Raw genomic sequence first — 21,645 nt, 5'->3', positions numbered from 1 at the left:
CCAAAAATCAAGAATGGAGAGAATATGTGAATGTTGACATCTTGTAATGTAAACAAAAGATGAGAAATGAAGAATTAATTCTAATATCTCTTTGTTTGTTTGGTGTTTAAAACATAGGATCAATGAGAAGCGTTAAAATGACGTTGCGGTAAGTTTGCGGTTGCGCCAGGTCACTGGACGAAGGCAAGATGGTCCTTTTACCAGGAATGATCTAATCATGCTATGGACCCGAAACTTTTTACATTGATAAACTATATCCTGGTGTACGTTTTGGTGAAATTTCAAGGGTTTCTTTTTTCCCACAAGGAAATAAGAGTAAATGTCTCAATAATTTCCGAACAACCCTCGTATACGCCTGTTTGAGTCAAAATATTCTAAGTATTGAACATATTTATGGGTTACAAATCAATGATATGTTAAATATATATCGTTTTAAAGGATTTAAAAAAAAAATCAGATTTATTGATATCTTAATTTATCAGTATAATGAGTAGCTTGTCCAACCGTGTATGGGCATTTAACAGGTCTAGGCAACCTCCGTTTTTGGAGGATAGATTTTATCCTCCAGAATTGGAGGATAGATGCTTGCGCCCCCTGGTGGATCTTTTCAGATGAAGGGCAATTAACTCTGTTTTTACAAAAGGACATAAACTATAATAAGTAGACAATAAAAAACCACCTTATTTAGCTGTCAATAATTATATTTATTGATATATCTAATAAATATTAAAGTTTGAATTATTGCAGGGCTGATTTTATAGAAAAATATTTTTTTTGTGAAGACTCTCACATGTTTTTTAAAATTCAGTTTAATTCATATTTATAAATGGTATCATTTTGATTAATAAAATTTGACAGTGTCTTTTTGTGTGAACGGATTAATTTTACATTATACTAAATAACCTGTGTATTAATAAGAATAAGAGTTACAAAGCTCCTAAGGTATGTAAACATTTCCTGTGTACATGTACAATATAGTAGATCAAGATATCCATTATGTGTCTCTAAACGTGAATTAATTCAATTATGTTTGAATCAGGAATGAACATCACCATTTTGTGATTTTTATTAAATGAAAAAGTTGTAAATAGTCTATGTCATTTGTAAAACTGAGCACAGGAAGTACATACTTTCAAAGCATATTTTGAAAATACTATACATAGAATAATTTTCCCATTAAAGATATGCACGAAGCCAATGAAATATACCCATGCTATCCTCCAAAAATGGAGGATAATTTCACCCACAATTCAAAGCAACTTTCCATATATGGTAAAAATTGGCAGCCATCTTGAAATTGAGCTATCCTCCAAAAACGGAGGTTGCCTAGACCTGGCCCCGAGGTTATAAAACTTTTTTGAGTACGATCTCGTACTCCAAATCGTACTCCGTGCTCCAAATCGTACTCCTACTCAAGATATCGAGGTTATAAAACTTTTTCATACTCCTACTCGTACTCCGGCTGAGTACAAAAATGCGATTTTCTGAGTAAGCTTTGAAGCTTTCTCAAAGTCGTACTCAAGACATTTAATCTAAATAAAATGCAGTGCAAACATATAATATTGTTCATACTGTAACATTGCTGTATTATACGCTCTAATTTAATCATATTTACATGTATATGAATTAAAATGGAAAGTTTTTACCATTTTATTAATGACATATCTAGATATAAAGGAGGTGAATTTAAGAGTAAGGGCGAACTGCAACCAAGATTATCAAAATAACCTTTAGATAGTTTGCTTCATTAATTAATGTACATATACATGTATAACTACGTACAAAATACTACCGTTGAATAGCTCGACTTTTTAAGAATTCTGTTTTTTGTCAAATACGACCCATACACCCCATCATTTAAAACAAAGAAATCAATGTACATGTATCGTTATTAATCAATTTCAATCAGATGTACTTGCTGGGTCCATTTTTTGATTATAGTGAAAATGTAGTTTAGTTCTAAACATTACAAAGGATGGGGGATGCATAAAAGTCTAACGCTTTCTATTACTTACTTATTAATCAATTATCATTTAAGTTGCATGCCACAAAACTTGGAAAGGGAAACATTTTATAGAATAAGCGGTAAATCAGTGGCGGAGTAAAGGAGGTCGCACCCGGCGTCCCCCCCCCCCCCCACAGCCCTAAAAAAATTGTCCAAATAAAGTTAAATCATACTCCTTCTGGCAAAGAAAATGTACAACTTGCGAGTCTTAATTATCTTTTTTTTTTAACTTGGGGGATTTCTCTACATTAGACTGTTTCAATGGTGCAATATGAAGAAAACGCGTGTGTTCAATGGTGTAACTAAAGAAACCCAGGAAAAAACATTTTGGTTACGCTGTCCTCGTGTTCAAATATGACCAGTCACCCATATACCCACCTTTAAGTAATTGGTTATACTAACTAGTGTTTTAACGACTCTTCCATTGTTATTATAATATAAGCTGGTATATGTAGTTACATGTATCTTTTATTAAAACTTCATTAATTTACATTGTCCCATTGAACTTGGTTTTTAAACTGATTAATTTACAGTCATTCGAAAGAAAAAAAATAAAAGGATATGTTTCTTGGATTTCTACAAGACAGAGGAATTTGATGACTGTAGGTCTTAAATCTACAAACCTTTAAAAATTGTAAATAATTTTATTACTTTAAGTATACCGGTAATCACGAGAAGAAATATCTCAAACGTCTATTTAAAGACTTCCTTTTTACCCTACAAAATCTCTAGAATCCTGGAGCTTCCGGGGCCGGCTTTGCCCCCTGGGTCAAAAACAGGACTTTGCCCTGGACCATCTGGAGGCCACAAAGCGGCCTCTCCAGACTCCCTGTCTTATACTTACGTCCCCTCTAACTTCACATTCTGGATCTACCCCTGGAACTAAATATTTTTAAGAGGAGTTGGTGTTGGTGTGTGTGAGTGGGGGGAGGGGGGGGGGCGGGCGGCGAATCCTACTTCCTATGGTTTATCTATACGATTGTTGTTGGGTTTTTTTTATTTTCATAAAACAGTTACTGTCTGCATGTGGAAAATATTGGCTTATAAATCGCCTTTCCTCTGTAGTGTCAAAAACGCTGTGAAATTTAGAGTAATTTTGAACAAGGTTCAATTCTTTTTATCTCGAAATATCGATAATAAAAACTTATTTTGAAAGTTAACAAAAAGCAATCTTACTTGGAAATGTAGAAAGTAATCAAGAATCAGCAGTAAGCAATTAAAACGCATGTTAAAGGGCGTTAGATGTAAACATAAAGATAATATTTCGAATTTTTAAGTTTTGTATTGGCAATATTTTTAAAATTATGACGTACATATCTGGCTTCCTAGGTGACCATATACTACATGTAGCTGCAGAGATCTAGATGTGTTCTTTGTCTAATATAGACCGCAACTTCTTTTTAATTTTACTGCGGGAAGGTAGGGTATCCATTCCGAACCATCTACCAGTAATTGATTTTTATTTTCCAAATATTAAAGAAATTTTACCATGGAACATCACCTACCTTACGATCTTTATTATTTACTTCGAATTAAAACATCGAGAGCATAGACATGTCTAAGTATACGTAAGGTGAAATGCATTGTTTGGTTTAACATTTGATTATAAACGCTCGAATATAAGGATGGTGGGTCCCGGTGACCCCATAGTCTTAAGTATTATATTAGTATCTTTCTACAAATAAAATTTGGTGTTATGACATCAAATTTTATTCTTAAATACACAGTTATGGAAAAACATTAAGTATGATCGACGTATATATTCTGCTTGAGAATTCGGGTAATTTAAAGTTAATTAAAAGCTTGTTTATGTAAAAAGAAAAAAAAGAAAAAAAAGATAACACTTAAATTAATCATAACCCGCATGATAAAAGCTAGAATTTATGAGAGAGAGAGAGAGAGAGAGAGAGAGAGAGAGAGAGAGAGAGAGAGAGAGAGATTTGAAGGGGATTATTGTTATTCTATGCAATCGATTGAAAACACATGTACTACTTAAAATAGCTTCTTCGCATTTTCATGTGAGAGATTTTTCTCTATATAGCCTAGCTGTGGGAATATTCATCTCTTAAATTGTTTAATTTTATTAGCAAGTAACTATTTAGATAATTCATATAGCTATTCCTTTTTTATCTAAAGTAACCAAATATCTATGTCAAATGCATCAAAATTAACACATGTATTTCGAATTTTAAAGATGAATAGGAAAAGGCTTGCTCAAAAATATCAATGGACGTTACTTAAGATTAAAAATGACACAGTATGTATATATAAATTCTAAACACACATTTTCAAGCCTTGACTAAGTGAGAAAAACTTGAACCATAAATAAAACCCCACAAAAAGGGGTACAGCAACTTTAGTACACAATTTCCTTGAATACGTTGTTTCGGTTTAACGTGGTCCTCAAATTGGAAATTTCAAAAATATTTCAATTAGTGAATTTTCTTAAACTCTCGTGCACATTCCCAAATATTTAAAATAGGAAACTTTACGTGTGTCCTTGGCCTTTGGCATATGTTCATTGATGCAATTCCAACACCCACCCCCACCCCACCCCTTCAAGATATTAGATGTTTTTTTCTCACAAGAATTTTAAAAGGCAAATATAGTACTAAGTATGTTGCAATTAAATTGGAATACCCATATAATTTCCTTAGTGTATACTATATGAGTGTAAAAATAAACGGATTTCTCAGTATTTTTGTGATTTTCCCAAGTATATGTTTCTACTTTTGAATTAAACTCTTCCCTGTTTTCCCTAATACAGGAACTGCTCACTAAATATCTTAAGAGATATCCATTTGGGGGCAGTGACTTTCCAGTTTTATATTGGCGTCGTTTCTGACCTTTTCCTAGCATGTAAAATATCAAAATCGTATAAAAGCCAGGAAAACTTAAGATATATCGAACTAAATTCTATGTTGAAATACTCTCTTCATATCCGTGTAAATTCTTACTTCTTTCTTTTATATTCATATCGTTCCTTACAACACAATTATACTTAATCATCACATGCATGAATCACTATCTGAGTCTCATGAGAGAGAGAGAGAGAGAGAGAGAGAGAGAGAGAGAGAGAGAGAGAGAGAGAGATTTGACATAAACACAATTTGTTGATAATTTTACCAATTACACTGGATTTATCGTCTCTGTTGCTCAAAAATTCATAAGTTATAGATGCAGACACATCTCCATGCTTGCAGATTGAGAAGGTAATATGTACATGTAAATAATGTGTTACATTTTGTTAATAAATAATTAATCTGAATACATGTACAGTTTGCCTACATGCCAGGACTATTTACATGAATTACCGTTCTCTGTCTTTCTTCAGAGACGTAAAAATTCATCGATCGGCTTTTGGAGCATACTCCAAATAGTACTCAGCGGAGAACGTACTCCAAAACTTTTATAACCTCGGTTTTTAAAGTCGTACTCAGTGGAGCACATACTCGGAGTACGGAGTATGAGTATGAGTACGAGTATGAAAAAAGTTTTATAACCTCGGGGCCTGTTTAATCACACGCCTTATCCACCCATCTTCTTTGTGCGGATCAATTTAGGTCACGTAATAATCGTATCAATTTGTTGTATTGATAGTATCACATCATAGATGTGCAACAATTTACAACACAGGCACGTAGCATCGGGGGGGGGGGGGGGGGGGGGGGGCAGGGGGGGGCCTGCCCCCCCCCCCCCCACTTTTTCTCACAGCAACAAATTTTTTAAAATTTACATATAAAAAATGAAATTATCATGGAGTTGCCCCCCCCCCCCCCACTTTTTTGGGAGGATGTAAAAAAATTGATATGAAAATAAGGAAATGAGTGAAGTTATATGCTATATTTTTTTTTTTGCTTGTCAAATTTTTTTGGATGAGTCTGCCCCCCCCCCCCACTTTCAAAAACGATGCTACGTGCCTGCAACAAGAAGTAAAACAAGTAGGGAAAAGGGAGAAAACCGAAAAATCATTCGAAACATTGAAGGTTCTCCAAAATATCGGCATTTCCCTCCTCGCTCGGCCTACTCAAAACTCTAAATTAAAAGGGAAGTAACACTGTATGCCGACTGCTTCGAGGATATGGAAACAGAAATGAGTGATGTGGCGATTATTTGAAAACTCAGATTATGCATCATGGTTTGATCCTCCTGAGAAGATTTTTTAATTTAAGACTTCCTTGTTTCTTCAACTGTCGACAGATGTGGTGGAAACTTCAGGCTCAAGGCTTGTTCACAAGGGTCAATTCCTTGAACAGGTAAACAACAACGTAAACATTGGTTTTTCCGAATTTACTCTAAATATTCGATAACTCCAATTGGACGAAACATACATTAAATTTAGGTTGATATAGTTAAAAGTTATTCAAAAATATTATTAAAGTGGATCAACTTAAATAATGATCTTAAATTTTGTCAATTTTTTGTATATCTATTTATAGGTCCAGGAAACTTGTGTTGGCTCTGCTTGTTGTGTGCATATTTCTCTACTACATCTTAAGTTCCTGGTTTAGCACTGAGAGACAACACACTATTGCACCAGGTAATTTCAATTATGAAAAAATTACAAAATATTGTTAAGAGTTGTACAATAAAATGAAAACAATGGAATTTTGTAAGTGTCAACAGAGACATAAATAACAGAGATGGGCAGCTGATCGAAATTTCGCGAAATCCCACGGTCCCTATTGTAAAGTGTTCCCAGTTTAAATCAGTATATCTTTCTGATAAACAATTATATCGAAATATAAACAGCTAAAACCTATCACGAAAACATTCAAAATATTATATTTTCATGAGTTTATGGCATATGAACAATATTAAAAGAGGAGTTTTAAGAGGCAGTTAGCTACCCGTCGCCCGAGATTTCGCCGATGTTTTATAGCTGGCCATTATATTTTCTATATATTAATCTTATTTTTCAATTTTTTGTTTCAAAAATGTCTAAAACCTATGCACAATTTTCATTAAAACAATGTACTTTTGGTTTAAGATCATTATCTCTGTTCATTAAAATGTAGTTCTCAAAGTAAAGTTGGTCCTGTACCATTTTTCAACAACAAAACACGGCAATGGCGGAGTTGCCGATCTCTGTTATTTATGTCTCTGGTGTCAAGAAGACAGAATAAAAGATATTATTAAATTAAGCAAAGATATCATTATTCATAAGACTTGACTTACATGTGTAAAAGATTATTAAATTTTTATTGTTTTTGTTTCAGATAATCTTGAATTTTGTTTGCAAGAAAAAGTGGAGAGATTTTCAGATGCCATTGATAGATATGACGTTTTTCTTAATCAAGAAAACCAAGAAGTAACATATCCTCCATATGTTGGTAAGTGTTCTTCGCCAGATTTTTATTCTTGTATGGATATTGTAAATCCATATATTTATGTGGTGATAAAATTTAATTGAGAGATTCATAAAATGGAAGAGCTAAAAAAAACCATGTAATAAATTTATGCATTTATTTGTGGGTTAAAAATGTTGATTGCGATATAGAATGGGTTTCAAGAGTTTGTGGAAATTTAATTTCATTGTCTTAAAATAATCTGTCAAAACTTACATGTGTGTCTAACTTCATATTTTGTTAAGATTTTAGTTGTGTTGATATTAACCAAAAATTTAACAAAATTTATTGTCCAACAAATATTTCTGCTTTTTCAGTATAATATGACATTGACACTAATAAGTCTAGCATTGGTACATGAGAAACTTGATAAGAACTATCTTTACTTATCATTTATTTGTCATCACAGGAAATGGGAAAATAGCAGCTTCACTGGACAGTGATTCAGGGCTTTTCATTAGACTTAATAGGGCCCTGTCTCTATCTGTAAAATACTACCCGGTGGTGTCTACAAAGATCATCAATGCCAAGGCAAAAGGTTGTCTCTATATCCCTTTCTAGCTGTCATTGTTTTGTATTGGTCTTTCTAACTCATTATCTGTTCAATTCAATTAAATTAGATTGGTAAAAGGTTTTTTTCTTTATCCCTCTATAGCTTTCTCCTTTCTATTACAACTACATTTCTTATTCAAAAGAGTTTGTTCTATAGTATGTGTCTAATTTCAGAGGCAACTTTATTGAATATAAGAGAGGGTATTGCCTACAAGCTCCAGACAGTTCAAACTGTGAGTAGTACAGCAAAGATATCATTATTCATAAGATTCTGCTGTTCAAAGAATGAAAAAGGGATAAATTCATCAATTATTACCACAATTTGATATGTCAACCCATGCAATGTCATTATTTCAGACATAACCAAATTGCCTAATCCTACCTTTTGTAAATTTTAGTGAAAGTAATGCCTAGTTTTCATGTTAATTGTGATTCAGATGTTCCTAGATGATATTGATTGAAATTGGTACATAAAATTGAGTACAGTTTGCATCATTAATTATATAGTAGATAACATTATTCAATGACAAGCTAGGTGTTTATGTAATATGGTTATAATGGTGTGATACTTTACACAGGGAGGATGGAGAAGCAAGTGTAACTATGTGGAGAGTAGGGTTTACGCCCACAGGGCGCGCCCCTCTGTTCTGGTCCAGGACATCAGGATCTCTAATCCCAGTGTAAGTATGTGGAGGATACTATGTTAAACTGTATAATTTTTTATTTTCTTTTATTCAGGTATTCATATAACATTATTCATAATAAGTTGTGATTGAACACCACCATGTATAACTGTCATTATTTTCTTATACATGTAAGTACCTATCTCAATGTAATCCAATATTTGTCTGAAACATGCTTTTTTATTGGCTAGATAAAAAGATAGTATAAACATTTTTTGCTGATGTTGATGAATTCAGTAGCAACTGAATTCATTCCTATATAGAATCTTCTGATTTACGTACATTCTGAAAACTCATAAATACTTTGATCTTTTTTTTTTACTTACAGAAAAGGCCACTGTTCATTGAGTTTGAACAGGTTGGCCAGTTCAACTGGAAAGACTCTCGGACATCTACAAAAACGTAAATATAATATCAAAACCAAATTGTATGATATATGAAAGCAAATTGGCTTTATTCACATAATGTGTTGATATTTTAGATAATGTCCTGACCAATAATTTAGGTGAAATTAGACTGAGAGACAATGATCAATATGGAACAGAGTAAATTGTATTAAAAATATATGAGCACTCTTTGATTCAATGTTTGTTTTGGCATAAAATTTCTTTTAAGGATGTTGTACATGCGCGGATCCAGAAAATTTTTCCAGGGGGGGTCCGAAGGATAATTGTGTTTGCCAGGGGGGGTCCGAGGCATATTTTCGCGATAATTTTACTATGTAAATTTAATAAATTTTCATTTTCCAGGGGGGGTCGGGACCCCCCCAACCCCCCCAACCCCCCCTCTAGATCCGCGCATGTTGTTTACTCAGGGTTTGAGTTCTCAAATCCGGATTGTTAAAAAGTTCAATTTCATGAGTAAAATTTGTTTTAAATACAAAAAGTATTTATGAAATGAATTATTACTGACATAACAATTGATATGTTTACTAAATTATGGAATTAGGCTCTGACAAAGTTTGACTTTTAGCAAAGCAGAGGAAATTCCGCCTAAATTTTTCAGATTTTTGTTTTCCACTTAAATATTTTTGGTAGTACTGTAATATTTAAAGTTATGATTTTATTTGTTAGTCAACATAATTTTGCATATTTTCTGTTGGTTTTATCTTGCTTTTTCGGTTAGATAATCGTATGGCACACACTACAAAAATATAGAAAAATGCTTAAAAATGATAAAAGACACCATATCTCAAAATTTTGATCATTGACCCCATATAAATTTTATGCCAGCAGAGAAAGGTCAATATATTTAGTTTAATACTGTAAATGTTTTAGCATTATCATCATTCAGTTTTTTTAGCTCACCGAGACGAAGTCAGGGGGAGCTTATGCTATACCCTCGGCGTCGGCGTCGGTGTCGGCGTCGGCGTCGGCGTCCGGACCTGGTTAAAGTTTTTGTTGCAGGTCCTGTATCTAAGCTATTACTTGTCCTATCTTCACCAAACTTGCATGGATGATGCATCTGGACCTACTTATGGACTTGAAAGACTTGGATACTGAATCTGAGTCCTAAATTTCAGATGCTGGAAGAGGTTAAGGTTGTTGGACCAGGTTAAAGTTTTTGTTGCAGGTGCCCTTTGATAGCAATATCTAAGTTACTGCAGGTCCCTACTTCACCAAACTTGCATGGATGGTGTGTCTTATGATACTGATGCACCAGACAGGCTTGAGTGCTGAATCTGAGCTATAGGTTTCGGATGCTGGAGGAGGTTAAGATTTTTGGAGCAGGTTAAAGTTTTTGTTGCAGGTGCCCTTTGATAGCAATATCTAAGTTACTGCTGGTCCGTACTTCACCAAACTTGCATTGATGGTGTGTCTTATGATACTGATGCACCAGGCAGGCTTTGATGCTGAATCTGAGCTATAGGTTACAGATGCTGAAGGAGGTTAAGGTTTTTAGAGCTGGTTAAAGTTTTTGTTGCAGGTGCCCTCTGATGATTATATCTTAGTTACTACTTGTCCTAACTTCACCAGACTTCCATGGATGGTGCGTCTTATGATACTGATGCACCAGACAGGCTTGAATGCTGAATCTGAGCCATAGGTTTCGGATGCTGGAGGAGGTTAAGGTTTTTAGAGCTGGTTAAAGTTTTTGAAACAGGAGCCCTCTGATGATTATATCTTAGTTATTACTTGTCCTAACTACACCAGACTTCCATGGATGGTGCGTCTTATGATACTGATGCACCTGACGGGCTTGAATGCTGAGTCTGAGCCATAGGTTTCAGATGCTGGATATGGTTAAGTTTTTTGGAACAGGTCACATGTTTAATAGATATTAATAGTACTATTTCAAACTTGCATAGTTGATTAAACTGTAATATGAATGAATCACAGAGGAAGCTTCAGATGCAGAGCTTGATCTCCATTATCAAGGATGCTAAAAAATATATCTAAGTTATTACAGGTCCTAACTTCACCAAACTTGAATGGATGGTGTGTCTTATGATACAGATGCACCTGACAGGCATTGATGTTGAATCTGAGCCATAGGTTGCGGATGCTGGAGCAGGTTAAGGTTTGAATTGCTAGTGCCCTCTGATGATGATATCTTAGTTATTACTGGTCTGAACTTCACCAAACTTGCATGGAGATGCGTCTTATGTATACTAATGCACCTGACAGGCTTGAATGTTGAATCTGAGCCATAGGTTTCGGATGCTGGATGAGGTTTAGTTTTTTTGGAACAGGTCACATGTTTTATAGATGATAGCTTGCATAGTTGATTTAACTATATTATAAATGAAACGAGAGGTTGCTTCAGATGCAGAGCCTGATCTCCATTATCAAGGATGCTAAAGAAATCTCCTACCTCACTCAAACCTGCTCGATAGATAGATGTGTTTGTTGATAAATGATATAACATGATTCCTATGATATAGTATTGTATAGTATGAAACAATATTGTTTAATATGATACGATATAATATCATATGTAATATTATAAAAAGTTATATGATACGATATAATATTTTATCAATTTTTTTGATATTTTATGTTATGATAATGTAACATGATATCGTTATGTATCGTATTGTATATTATGATACAATATTGTATAATATTATATTGTATTATTAATTTATTATTTTATCACATGATACTATAACATAAGATATTGCAAAATATAATACTGTATCCTTTGATACAATATTGTATATTCTATAATATTGTATCATACGATATTGTATTATATGATATTACTTTCTATGATATAGAATTATATCACATGAAATTGTATAATATGATACTGTAATATTATATAATATCGTATCATACGATATTGTATAATATGACATTGGTTTATAATATGATATATTATCACATCACATGAAATTGTATTGTATGATATTGTAAAATATATTATTGTATCATATGATACAATATGTATTATATAATGTTGTATTATATATTTTACTTTATCACATAATATTGTATCATTTGATATGATACAATTTTGTATCAAATTATATTGTATCATATGATACAATATCATATTATGTTTCAAAAATGATACAGTATCATACAATATCATACTATATTATACAATATAATATCATGTTTCACTGTTATGATGTATTATGTAATATGATATTGTAATATAATACTATATTGTTTTATATATAATGATATTGTATTATGTGATCAAATACAATAATGTATAACACAATACAATGTCATATCATACGTTACAATATCATTTCTCATCATTGTTTATTATGGTATTTTATTGTATCATATGATATATGTTGTAAATATGATAGTATGCAATATTTAATTTTATATTATTGTATTGATTAACATATAAACATATGATTATCATACAATTTTTTAACAGATGATATACAATATTGTATCAAAACAGAATCCATGAATATCCAAGATCATAAAGTATGATTTTCATTTAATATGATAAAGGTGGTCTCATAAAGGTGAAGTCTCATAAAGGAGATGTCTCGTCTTGGTGAGCTTTGTAATCTGTGATTACCTATGTTTAAATATTGAATTAAAAATGGGTAGTAAGTTGAAAACTGATAGAGGAAATTCGGACTAGAATATCTATAAAAATTGTGAATGAAAACTTAATGCTTTGTATCCATTTAATGTCACTACCATTCATAAACTGTATTTCATTTGTTAAAAAGTTCAGCAATTTGTATTATTTTCACAATTAAGAAAATCTCAATCGTAGTGTAAAATTTTTATTGATTTGTCTTAAATTTTCAAAAAATATTCAATGGTCATTAACTCAAAAAGTAGGTCATTGACCTACTTTTTTGAAAGTGAAGAATAACACTACCATGTAAGGTCTATAACACACAATAGTTGGTTTTTCATTATCATCAGTGGAATTTTTTTTCGTTCTGAGTAAACGTCATCCTTAAAGATCAAAATGGTTAAAAAAAAACCACCAATTATGTCACAAACTTATAAATCACAAATCTCTAGATCATTCTTTATCCATCTTAATAATTATAATTCCAAACACAAGAAATCTTTTGAAATTTAAAAAATGAAAATTTGGAATAATTTTCATGACCAATTCATGAATCAATGTTTCTTAATTAACTTGTTATTGACATATACATGTAATAACATCTGCTAAGTATGAGTCGATCCCTCTATTTTTTGCAAAAATTGTAGATCTGTAGAAACTGATAAGACTGAAATCTATGCGATCCAGTTCTAACCATTTTATCAATCGTCTGAACCTTTTGCAACCTAATACACGTATAAATAAAAATAATAATCATGGACTGCGTGCGCCATGTTATAATCATGATGATGTCTGACTCAAATTCCCATATACCAGTAAGAATAATTGGCTATCTATCTAATAAACTGATGTATATTAACAATAATATACTAGTTACTTTTACTTACCCTTTTCAATCAATTCATTTTTTTTTGTTCTAAGAAAGATGTAAATATAAAAAATCAAATACTTACTTTGATTATTTATGTGGGTAATGAAGGTAGCGGTCATTGGCAATGACAGCTACTTTCATAATTAACCCACATGAATGAGTCATTTCAGAAAATTTTTACAAATCCTGCAAATTTTTCTGCAACATCACTACCTTCATATCCCACATGAATCACCAAAGAAAGCATTTTGTTGTTAAAAGAAATAATTGTATTGCTTCTTATAAAAAAAATAATGAAATAGAGTTTGCTTTTAGGAGAGTATCTGTAAACTTAATTCTCTACAAATTGAGAGTACATACAGTGAAAAAAAAATATTAAAAAAAAAAATTGGTGTTTTAAAGAATACTAGCTACTGCTTTCAATTATCATTTTTTTCTTTTCTTCAATTATTCCTGAATTTTTAAATGTCAGACTTCTCCAGCCATTCCTGTACTAATACCCTGACTTTATTTTTTAGGGAGACCGTGGGGGGACAGTCGGTCAGCATGGAGGTGTCGGAGGGGGAGGTCGACCTCCCAGACAACAAATATCACGTGTATGCTGTGGTGGCCTCTGTCAAAGTGCCCAAAAATACATTCACCATCAAGTCAAAAGAGTAAGTTCTTTTTGTATGGTCAAGTCTGGAGGGGGGAGGAGGTGTGGTTGTATAATAAAAACAATTTAAAGATGAGCATAACAATAGAGCGTACCATATACTGGTGAAGGACAGACTTTAGAGATTATTGCACAGCTCCATTATTAAAGTCAGCATGTGACATCTCCCCATCTTCATGTTTATCTTTACATCTGTTATAGAAGCCACCTTTCCCTCTCAATCAATGATAAAAAAGGAATTAGAAATGAAGTCATCTCTTGGTGTTTTAATTTCATCAGTATCCATGGAGAAAAACTAAAAACCTTCTTGTGAATGTACAATGTATTGATAGTAATAATGAAATGAAAGAGGATTAATTAGATTCAGGAATTGTTGTATATTTTTTGCAGGACCAAACAATACCAAGTTTTAACTGTTGTGAATTACACGAAACCATACGAGAAAAAGACAGAGGTACAGACCTCCATTATGTCAGCTGGTGTGCTCAGGGTTAGTATACAGAATGTTTGCTGATTCCCAAATCATTTCAGGTACACTGTATTAAATGTATTCTTAGATCAGCAGTTTTAAGAGAACTACTTGCAGTAATACTGTCCACTGAAAACTTGTGCCAGCCAGAAATTTAGCTGAGTTTACATGTACCAGCTGGAAGTTGAGCTTAGTTTATATGTATCAGCTAGTAGTTGAGCTGAGTTTACATGTAACAGCTAGTAATTGAGCTGAGTTTACATGTACCAGCTGGAAGTTGAGCTAAGTTTATATGTATCAGCTAGAAGTTGAACTGAGTTTACATGTAACAGCTAGTAGTTGAGCTGAGTTTACATGTAACAGCTAGTGATTGAGCTGAGTTTATATGTACCAGCTGGAAGTTGAGCTTAGTTTATATGTATCAGCTAGAAGTTGAACTGAGTTTACATGTAACAGCTAGTAGTGGAGCTGAGTTTACATGTAACAGCTAGTGATTGAGCTGAGTTTACATGTACCAGCTGGAAGTTGAGCTAAGTTTATATGTATCAGCTAGTAGTTGAGCTGAGTTTACATGTAACAGCTAGTAGTTGAGCCGAGGAGTTTACATGTAACAGCTAGTAATTGAGCTGAGTTTACATGTACCAGCTGGAAGTTGAGCTTAGTTTATATGTATCAGCTAGTAGTTGAGCTGAGTTTACATGTAACAGCTAGAAGTTGAGCTTAGTTTATATGTATCAGCTAGTAGTTGAGCTGAGTTTACATGTACCAGCTGGAAGTAGAGCTTAGTTTATATTTATCAGCTAGTAGTTGAGCTGAGTTTACATGTAACAGCTAGTAGTTGAGCTGTGTTTACATATAACAGCTAGTAATTGAGCTGAGTTTACATGTATCAGCTAGAAGTTGGGCTGAGTTTACATGTACCAGCTAGTACGGTAATTGAGCTGAGTTTACATGTATCAGCTGGAAGTTGAGCTTAGTTTATAAGTATCAGCTAGAAGTTGAGCTGAGTTTACATGTAACAGCTAGTAGTTGAGCTGAGTTTACATGTAACAACTAGTAGTTGAGCTGATTTTAAAAGTGTTGATGCTCTTAGCGTCAATTAAGACTTTAGAATATATATGAGAAGGGGAAAGACTTTTTTCACTCTATTGGTACAATAACATTACATAGTAAGTTACGGTACAATGAACAAATAGCAAGTCTACAATCTTTTAAGTCTTAGGTGTTGTTAAATAGTAAATTATATTTAACTATTTTTTAGGAGCTTAAAGATGTGTTGAATATAGGAACAACATCATTGCAAGCTGAGCATGTAAAGGTTTGGAATAAGGTAGGTTATCACAAAAGGGCATTATCAAATTCATCGTATGGTCATTGAGACTTAGCTTGAATACTGCAGTACTATACCAGTATCTTATAGAATTCTGCCTCTCAAAAATTATGTGGACTCGTTACACATGTAAGTTGGGATGGTCATTCATATGATTTCTATGGGAGAACTTGGTGAAATATTTAGGCAATATTATTAATCAAGCTTCTGAGAAAGGCATGGATTTAAAGTTCTCATCTACATTGAATTGTGTTTTTTTTTACATTTAGTAAATTTTCCTTAACCAATTTGTTATCTGTAGACAAGTGATATATATTGTAATAAAACTGTTGTAGTTAATCTTTCCTCTTTAAAATTTTTCCAGCTTTGGGAGAGTGGTTTCGGGATTAGCCACTCCAAAGCCCAGGGAGCGCTGAACGCAGACAAAATCAACACCACCATCTATTACGTACTGAGTAATGTGGCGGCCCCTCTCCATGATATAGGGTTCTCCCCCACGGAACGCACCAAAATTAAGCAAGTTCTTCATTATCCCGACAGGTGCTACAATGGACATTCCACGCTGTAAGTGACCCCTCGCAATATACAGTTACCCAAGTTTTATATGCAATAACTTTAGTTCATAATTTACAAGCATTGAACTGGTGTGCTTGCTGATGATGCAGTATACTTATTTTTGGAATCAAGACTACATATGTATCGAGAAATATTTTCATCAATAATGTTCTCTGAATTGCAGAGTTAATGCTTGGAATGAAAGTTATTATTTAACAGTACATCTATTTTACAACGATGTTTTAAATTGCATTGTTAACACTTTACCAAATTCAGATATATGTATACATATAAACAATATTCAAGATTTTGTAAAATTAGTACAAAGTTCAAAATTTTTTGTACACTGTCATTTTATATTGAAATATTTTCAAACTTCTTCATGTATGAAATTTACAAAAGTAAGTTAACCTGTTTATTGTATTTATCTATCTAAATTGACTTCATGTGTATGTTGCATGTAACAGTTGATCCTGGTTTTATATAAGAACAGAACACATATGCATGTTAAGCTGTATCACCAGCATAAGACATTTGTTTGATAATTGTAGGCTTGCTAACACTTTGTGGGCGGATGTCTCGGATGAGGAGGACATCGCTAGAGTGTCCACGACGTGGATGATCACACTAGAGAAGATGGGCTGTGACTTCATGGTCCGATCAGGTCAGACAAGTGTCATATACAGTACGCCTCAGATTCTCATTTTTGGGCAAAAACTTTATAGATGTAAATTGTACCTTTAATTATTCAATAAAAGCACAACCTTACTAGGCCTAGTGTGCAACAGTTTTTTTTCTACATTTTGCGGTCAAATTGGTTTATACAGTGATATTGTTGGACGACTGTTCATTTAATGTAATTTTAAGTCATGTTTGAGATAATTCCTTATTTTCAGTTTGAAAAGGTTCTTGGAGGGGAAATATTTTTTATAAATTATTTATAGTAGGACTAATAAGGTTATTAATTTAAACTTTTTTTCAGGGTAAGAACAGATTTGCATCATTATCAAGCTATAATTGGTATTTGTATTTATACTTGTGTTAGGAGCAGAGGGAGTTCTCCAGGCCATGCTGTTAAGCATGGGATCATTCCGATTCGGCGACAGCCATTTGGAATTCAAGATGGAGCCAAAGGATCTCCATAGGGACTTGTTTTTCCACCGTATTAATTACGGCAATAACACACATCTTAACATATCTGTGATAGTCGGAGATGACAATAAAGCAAATATTTATGTTGCTCTGGATCGTAACGATCGGCCATATTATGCCTGTGATGCGGGATGTATTGATTCACCTATGCAATTATCGTAGGTTTCAATGTCACATTTTAAAAATTAATTTTTGAAAAATTTAAATGTGGTGGATTTAAATGATTTATTGATAGTTATCTGCATATTTGGTAGTGAATATGTTGTTTAAATTTGCAGACGGAAAGTTCAGCAGTTTCCAGTGAAGCTTACGGAACCACTGACGGCCATTTTGTACATAACAGCCGATAAGTTTCACATGGAGGACCTCAAGCATGTCCTTCATCTGCAGTCTGTTAAAGAGGGTAGGTACAATTGCTGCACTGATACATTTAAGTAACTCCATCGACAGTTCTACCATGTTATGGCAAGTGAGAGTGGCTTAGAATCTACTTGAGGTCCACAATTTTACATTCTTCTGAGGCCTGTTTAGCAAAGCAAGTGCTAACAAGCAGTTGAAAAAACTTCCAATGTACCTGTTAGTGTGTTACATAAATATTTGCAAGTGCTGAAATACACCTACTCTGCTGAACACACCTCCAATGTTGGCAATGAAGGCATCAATGGCTCACCAAATTTCTTGTAATTCACACTTCCATGTTATTTGCTCTCTCAAGTTCTAAGAATTTGACTTCTTACCTTATACCGTAATTATTTTAAATAATTAATCGTACAGTATGTATTTTTCATTAGATGAATGGCCTTGAAACACATGTACATATATAGTTTAGATTCTCTAGATTTTGCAGTAGAGTATTTAACATTTCAGAGGAGTTACTGCCCTTGTCATGAATATGCCTGTATAATACATGTAAAATTAAAATGCACATCTGAGCGATATATAGTTTCTTTCTGTAGCACCCAAAATAAAAACATGTCTTATTTCTATGAACAGTATTGTAAAATAGAAATTGGTTAGCATATTAAAGAGGTCTTATTCTTTTAAAGAAATACACAGTTGTTTTATCAAGGTATCAGTTTATCAGTATCAAAATGAAAAAACATGTACATGTATTGATCATTCTTTGAAAAAACTAATGTCATACCAATGATGCTTCTTTTTTTCCCTTTTAGCTCCCCCACATGAACACCATGTGATTGCCTTGCACAAACATGGCCACCATTTTGGAGGCTTGCCTCTGATATTCTGGATCTCATTAGCGTTTTTAGTGATCATTTTCCACCTGTTCCTGGTCAAGTTGATTGTGAACGAGTATTGTCAGGGACAGGAAAGGTTCACGGCCGGACGCAGGAAAGGCTACAACCTGTGAATGGGGTGGGGGGAAGAATGACTGTAAGATCCATTCCATCAGGTGCCAGAGTTATTGCTCTTGATTGATGTTAGATTGTGGTATTGGGGCTACAGAGTATATTGTAAAGTTGCGATGGGGGATCAGGTGCCATTGACAGTATTCTGTGTTTGATCCCATTTAAGTGTGGGATATGTTATAACTGTAGCTTCTTGTTTGGTACTTGTTTGTGGGATTGGGCTTCATTGTTAGTGTTGGATTGTGGGATCAGGTGCCATTTACTCAGTGTTTGATTCTCATGTTCAGTGTTTGATTGCATTTCAATTGTTGAATTACACATCAGAGTTATACATGTAGGTTAAGAATGGTGTGTGATTAAAGGATCATGTAGGCTCCAAAGGTAAAGAGTGGTATCAAAGTTTTTGTGAATGATTGTTTTACACATGGCATGAAAGTAATGCAGTTTGATGCATAGTTGTGGGATCATAAGTTTATCACATGCATTTGACAACTGTTTAAATGTGCTCCTACATTAGATGTGGTATCGGACACCAAAGTTTTATCTCTTGCTTTGCGGGATGAAACACCACATTTAAAAATTGGTTAATATTTGATTTTGGGATCAGCCATCAGTTATAAATCTTGAGTAGATCATTTGGAGATAAAACTTAAAGACAAGAATTGAACCAAAAGTATCTCTTTTTGAAAATTAAATACATGTACTTTTATTTTACCCTGACAAAATATATGATATATTATCTACAATATTTCAGTTTGCCTTTAGTCATGAGCAAAGGTGATTTTTTTATTTTTCAAACTACAAATACTTATGCATATGTAAGTACATATAGGTAAATAAAGAATGTGATTTTTCTTATTTCAAACAGTTAGTTGACATAAAGTTTGACCTATTATTATAGCCCTGGAATGTGGTCTAATATATATTCTATCGTTGCCCTCTGTGTCTTTCCATCATGCTTACAATGAGACTACAAATGGAAGAGAGTAGACAATCACTGTGGACAGTTTGGTCCAAACTTAATCATACCATTCCAGTCTGGTTTTGTTTTTCTGTGTTCAATGTATTTTTTGCTTCTTTCGGGTAACATTTTGAACTTGACGTACATGTTGCTTTCTGTTAGGTACAAGTGTGTGTATGTGTATGGAAATGCTTGCACATGAGTGAATCAAGAAATTACTTTGAGTATTGATGATATTTTGTATATTTATAGTACCAATCTACATGTACATATTGTCCATGTATTAAACTTAACAGAGTGCATGTCTAATGTCTTGAATCTTGCAGTATCTGCAGTTACAGGTGCTGCAAAATCTTATGAGAAATCATAAGTACTCTTGCTCCATTTGTTTCCATTGCATTGTTTTTTGGAGATTTTAAACTGTCGTGTCCAGTGCTAATGAATGATTAGATGTTACATTGTTGAATTTGACATCATATTGACACATAAAGATGAATGTGTAACATTAAAGTTACATATCATCTCTTACTTTGAAAAGGACAATGTTTAGAAAAAGAAAACAATAATGAAGCAATAAATCTAGGTATATGTTCCCTATACATGTATATACTGTATATACTGTAAACCAAGTTTTAATCGCATGTGAGAAATTTTCACGAGGTTCACAAGAGCCTCACTGTCGCAATATTTCTTGTTTCGGACCAGTATTTCCCATATTTTTGTAATAAAAAAAACCCAGGTGTGGATAAGGCTTGGTCGCAAAAATTTGTCACTGCAATTCAGTTCATATCAGGTTAATCGTAAAATAAAGTCATTGCGAATAATAGTTTGTTCACAGTACCTTTTCTAGTCCATATATACTTGCGGCTGTTGGTCTGTCAGTGCATTTACAGGTACGTGTAACATTTTAAGATTATTATTTTTGTTCAATCAAATTAGTGCTAGCCTATAGTTATAGTATTTTTAATCTACCATTAACATCTGCAATGATATTATCCTCGCATATATTTAAAGTAGATTATTAACAAGGGGAATGTCAAATATAAATCAAGCAGGGGTGTATTGCAATGTGTTTACATGTATTCAATTTTGCTTCAAATGATGTTTTTTTTTTTAAAATCAAATACTACTGAATACATTTATATGTATCAGTGGTTTGATATGTTTTCTTGGAGATAAAATAAATAATTGATAATTGTAAAATCCAAATTCATATAAAAGCATAATAATTTTTATGTTTTATAATCAGTGTATGTATGTATTACACTCTATGGAGTCATGTTACAACATTATACGAGTATGTAAACTGTTATGTCAAATAAGGACAAATAGGTCAAAAAATGACATTCTGATGACAAACCAAAACAGCTAAATCATTTATCCAGCCAATATTGGGACACAATTATTCATGTGTGGAGTCATTCCCAAACAAACATGATCAGAAAACTAAAATCTGTCATGCATATCCTGACTGAATTATCCAAGACTAACGAGGGTTCCCTTTGTTGGCTTTTAAATATGTCCTCAAAACCATAAAGTAGAATTGAATTTTTAATTTCAATTTTTTTTTATTTTATTATAAATTTTTTTTCTTTATAATTATTTGCTGTGGATGTAAGAAATCTTCATTCAAGTGCTTTAGGAGTAGTTTGTTTATCCCACACTGTTAGGTATATATTTGCTGTATTTGACATGTAA

The 21,645-nt window shown here is 33.1% G+C and overlaps 1 protein-coding gene across 1 annotated transcript; it reads left to right on the top strand.

Annotated features, from left to right (window-relative positions):
* The first annotated feature begins 6,049 nt into the window (after positions 1 to 6,049).
* On the top strand, positions 6,050 to 21,530 carry LOC105346115 (uncharacterized protein KIAA2013 homolog). Its single transcript, XM_066083898.1, has 15 exons — positions 6,050 to 6,261; positions 6,445 to 6,545; positions 7,225 to 7,338; positions 7,763 to 7,891; positions 8,080 to 8,138; positions 8,484 to 8,585; positions 8,917 to 8,990; positions 13,977 to 14,114; positions 14,504 to 14,603; positions 15,844 to 15,912; positions 16,277 to 16,476; positions 17,019 to 17,131; positions 17,513 to 17,777; positions 17,898 to 18,022; positions 18,792 to 21,530. Exons 1-15 carry the CDS (start codon positions 6,134 to 6,136, stop codon positions 18,986 to 18,988), a joined length of 1,914 nt encoding a protein of 637 aa, XP_065939970.1. The 5' UTR covers positions 6,050 to 6,133; the 3' UTR covers positions 18,989 to 21,530.
* Positions 21,531 to 21,645: the final 115 nt, after the last annotated feature.

Source organism: Magallana gigas, chromosome 5 (assembly GCF_963853765.1).
Source record: "Magallana gigas chromosome 5, xbMagGiga1.1, whole genome shotgun sequence".
NCBI lineage: Eukaryota > Metazoa > Mollusca > Bivalvia > Ostreida > Ostreidae > Magallana > Magallana gigas.
Note: the sequence above shows the minus strand (reverse complement) of the source record. Positions and strands in the feature narration are given on the sequence as shown.

Coding starts and splice junctions, on each gene's coding strand:
- LOC105346115 (XM_066083898.1), top strand. CDS start 6,134: ATGCATCATGGTTTGATCCTCCTGAGAAGATTTTTTAATTTAAGACTT. Junction 7,339..7,762: donor AACATATCCTCCATATGTTG/GTAAGTGTTCTT, acceptor TTGTCATCACAG/GAAATGGGAAAATAGCAGCT. Junction 15,913..16,276: donor ATGTAAAGGTTTGGAATAAG/GTAGGTTATCAC, acceptor AAATTTTTCCAG/CTTTGGGAGAGTGGTTTCGG.